The following is a 4643-nucleotide window of genomic DNA, read 5'->3' on the forward strand; positions in this document are numbered from 1 at the left end:
GGGAGGGAGAGAGAGAGAGAGAGAGAGAGGAAGGAAGGAAGGAAGGAAGGAGAAAGAGAGGGAGGAACTATTGTCTATTTTGTCTTTCTTTTTACCTTTCTAGACTTGTCTCATCTTTTAAGGTCTGTTTTCTCCACAAAGTGTCCCTTGACTTCCCTTGTCTTTGTCAATATCTCAAACATAGACCTCAAAATTTAACATTTATAAAATTTCTTATTTTCTTGGTGATAGTTTTATGCGCACTGTTGTTCCAATTTGGTGTAAGCTGCTTGAACATGAGAAGGATCATATATCTGTACAGTTTTACAAATAAATTGTACATTATCCTTCACTCACCAGTTACTGCAGTGCATGCCTCCTTCAGAGCGGCCTCTATACAAAGTATTGGCAAATAGCATAGAGCTAAGCACATAGTGTATGTTCAACAAACTTTTGATTAGCCATAAAATGAGTGAAATAGCATAAAATAGTGGTGGCTCTGTTTGCACACAGAGAAGATAAAACTTTTTTATTATCTCTCTTATAACTGTCTTCAATGATTTCTCCAGGGAAAGAAACCGAAAAGGCCAAGGAGCGTTACGACAAAGCCACAATGAAACTTCATGTGTTGCATAATCAGTATGTATTGGCATTGAAAGGGGCACAGCTTCATCAGAATCAGTATTATGACATCACCCTTCCTCTGCTTCTGGACTCCTTACAAACGATGCAAGAAGAAATGATAAAAGCACTGTAAGTTACACATCGTATTTGACATAAAATCCTGTCATAAAATGATTTTAACATTAGTTGCTCTCCTACTTAAGGTTTTATGTAAAAGTTATCTGTGTTTTGTGAGTTTTCTTATTGACCCAGACCCATGGGTGTTTCAGACCTGTTTTTCCTTGATTCTTCTTGATTTTCACTTCTGGTATCCCTTTAGTTTATGCTTCTCTCCTAAACCTTCTAGCCAGCCCCAAGGATTTCCCTTCTTCTTTTTTTTTTTTATATGTTTTTGTTTTGCTCCAATTAAGTGGAAATTTATATGAAAATTCAATAGTTAACAAGTATTAAGAAGTGGATATCTGTCTCCACAGGGTTGGGAATTTAAATTTTGAGCAACAGAAAAGCCTGAAGGAAAGATTTTTTGAAGGTTTATTTGCTATATTCTTGTATGAGATTAAAATCAACAAATATTTATGAGACTTCTAATGTCTGCAAAGCACATTGAATATAGAGATGAGTAGGCCACAATGTTTGCCATCAAGGAGCTAACAGAATATTTTGGTTAAATGCACACATGTGTACCGTACATAGCGATTTAAGACAGTAGAAAAATGTAAGCCACCCTTTGGTAGACTTCATCTTTCTTATTAGCTGGGTTAGGTGATCCCTTATTTTCTCAAGAAGATAAAGTGTTTTTACTCAACTTAAATATGTATACTTTTAAGGTTGTTAATGAAAATAATGAAATATCTACTTAAAGCATTTAATGAATAAATTTAGTTACATCTACTTTAAATTACATATTGTTTATTCAGAAATATTTATTTTTCTTATTCTCCATTTAATGAATCAATATTTTTCAAACTTTTCACATGAATCTTCAATAATATTATTTTCATCATCACTAGGACATATTTTTAAGACATATGATGGTTTCCCACAGCATATTATCTTTACTTGCTAAGAAATTGTTTCAGATATAGCATTTAAAAAATCCAACCATGCTGTTATCACTGAAATTGAAACCCATGTCACAAGTACTCATTCATATAATGTTAGGAGACTTCATGCCCCCCCTCCATTTGTCTTAAAGGTAAATATTAATGATTTCCACATCATAACGACTTACTGTATTGCATTATAAGGTATCTAGATAGACTTATTTACATTTGTATCATTCAGTACTTTGAATTATTATTAGTTCGTATCCTCAGGGATACTTACTAAATCCTTATTAAATTTCTCTGTCTCCCCCTTTTAAAAAATTGTGTCTATCAGGTGATTTTTGTAATCATTCCAAACTAGCATTGCTTGAAGCAGTTTAAGTCTAATTTTTCTTTGCCCAAACATTATTTTGCTATTTAAAATAAAGTAACTGAGAGAATATTTCATAATAAGAGAAATTTGGTAATGATTTTGGAAAAGAAAAACAGAGAATACCTTATTTTATTTGGGAATATGCAAGATAAACTTGTCTGTCTATACTTATTTAGCTGAGGCCAGTAATGACCAATGCTATAGCATTCTCAAGTTGGGATCAGGTCTTTGCAACAGAATAGTTTTTCCTTTTGCATTTATTAGGTAATGCTAAAAAAAAATTATGACATTTTTGCTACTGAGTGGAGGCCAGGAGAAGATATCTAGATGTCATTGAAGTTAGAAGAGCAGAGGCCCAGGAGCAAGAGAAGACCCAAGTGGCAGGGCATATGAGGAAGTTGCAGATACTAGAAAGACACATTATAGAGACTGTTGTGGACCCACAGCTCCATGTTACGGAATCCAACATTTCTATGATAATGTTGAGAAACAGAAAGCGATCAACACTGACCTTACATTTAGACACCTCAAATACAGGTTGGAGAAGGTACATAAAACTACCATCTGTAAATATTGATATTACATTTCTTATGTTGGTTATTCTGAATCCTTTTTGGTTCTATGTTTTCTTGATAAACTTTAAAATGTTGTAAAATTCTATTTTTGTTTTCAGAAAAGGCATATTTGATGAATACAGCCAGATAACTAGTCTTGTTACGGAGGAAATAGTGAATGTCCATAAAGAGATTCAAATGTCGGTTGAGCAGATAGACCCTAGCACAGAATACAATAATTTTATAGATGTTCACAGGTATGTATGATATTTTCATTCTTCTTTCAGTATTGATAGCAATATTATTTTTTATATCATATAATATTTACCTAAATTGAAATAAGAGATATTGATGAGCTTGTTAGGACATTAGATATTTCAGATTAATTTGTCTCCTTTTAATTACTTTCAAAGTCCTTTCTCCAAGATTATAACTATTTATATAGTGATCTTTAAAAATTTTAGGGTTGTCACTATATCATTTCTTAAGCCTGTACTTAATCCATGAAAATGTATTTTCTTTTTAACATTTCTATAGTAATAATACTATGACTTTGTGTATTAAATTTTATACTGTACCAATTACTTCTCCATGCATTCATCATCTTATTTTATACTCATTACCATTATGACAGGAATAAAACCACTTAATATCCACATTCTATAAATGAGGAAATTAAGGCTGAAATTACATGACTAGATCTTTGCTGCCTGGGGTTTAATGTGATTTATTTTATTGATGTTTACTTTGTGAATGTAGTTTTTGATGAGAAAATATATTCTGCCTTTGGTGTGTAGTAAGATATATCATGATAGGCTATTCATATTAATCAAAATGATTTGGCATGCTTTACTAGAACATCAGCTACTAAAGAGCAAGAAGTTGAGTTTGATACTTCCTTACTAGAAGAAAATGAAAATCTTCAGGCAAATGAGATTATGTGGAATAATTTAACAGCAGAAAGTTTGCAAGTAAAGTAAGTATTTGCAAAACCTGAATGCTTAAATATTACTATTTTTTATATAGTTGTACATTCTGAGATTTAAAATCCCAATTTTTATTTTTTGCAAGCACTGAAAAGTAAATTAAAAATAAACTATCCGGCCAGTGTTGCTCAGTGGTTGAGCGTCAACCTGTGAACCAGAATGTCACTGTTCAATTCCCAGGCAGGGCACATGCCTGGGTTGTGAGCCCAATCCCCAGTGAGGGGTGTGCAGGAGGCAGCCGATCAATGATACTCTCTCATCATTGATGCTTCTGTCTTTCTCTCCTTTTCCCTTCCTCTCTAAAATCAATAAAAACATATTTTAAAAACAGTAATAAATAAACTGATTGTTATTTGGTCAGAATGAAATGTTTTGAGAAATATGTTAACTTTTACTCATTATTCACTAATTAATTTTGGTAATTCCAAAAATTAAAATTCTGTGCAATGTATTCATTCAGTTATTGCTACTATCTTATATTGGAATAACCTTTATTCTTTTCAAAACTCATTTTTTTAAACCCATTTTATTCTCAGAATTCACTGGCAGAACTATTTTGGAAAGGAAGACATACATGAGTGTTTTGTGATAAGAGACTTGTAGATGTCAGCAGCATTTAGTACAAAACTTTGACTTTTAATTGAGTTCCCTTTAAGCAGGGATGTCTTCTATTAAAGGCTAGTAAAAGAGTTCTTTCTTCACTTTGTTGTTACTATTTCATAAAATTTTAAGGAGTTTTGAGAAATCTTAATGTGTTTTTTTAGTCCTTTCCAAATGTTAAAGCCTGTTAATAGTACATTTTTGAATTTAGAAAATATAATTAAGCCATTCTACTCTTATATATTTAATCTATCTCTTGATTTTGTCAGGAGCAACACAGAGAAACATATCTATTAATAAGCACTATATGTACTTGTTTCTGTGCCAGAACTACAACTAGAAATGATTATGTACTCAATCGGTTTTTATTTTTATTTATTTTTTTAATTGTTTTATTGCTTAAAGTATTACAAAGAGTATTACATATGTCTCCTTTTTCCCCCCACCCTTGACAATCCCCTGGCCTCCCCTACCCCCCAGT

General features: G+C 32.1%; 1 protein-coding gene across 5 annotated transcripts in view; it reads left to right on the forward strand.

Moving 5' to 3' along the window:
• The window catches only part of FER (fer (fps/fes related) tyrosine kinase), a 316192-nt gene that overhangs the window by 78810 nt on the left and 232739 nt on the right, over positions 1 to 4643 (forward strand). For all 5 annotated transcript variants that reach the window (XM_005866441.2, XM_014539888.1, XM_014539886.1 and 2 more), the window contains 3 exons: positions 549 to 732; positions 2696 to 2833; positions 3433 to 3552. In XM_005866441.2, coding sequence (XP_005866503.1) covers positions 549 to 732; positions 2696 to 2833; positions 3433 to 3552 — 442 coding nt within the window. The remainder of the gene's footprint in view (positions 1 to 548; positions 733 to 2695; positions 2834 to 3432; positions 3553 to 4643) is intronic.

This window comes from Myotis brandtii, unplaced genomic scaffold (genome assembly GCF_000412655.1).
Source record: "Myotis brandtii unplaced genomic scaffold, ASM41265v1 scaffold230, whole genome shotgun sequence".
In the NCBI taxonomy this organism is placed as follows: Eukaryota; Metazoa; Chordata; class Mammalia; order Chiroptera; family Vespertilionidae; genus Myotis; species Myotis brandtii.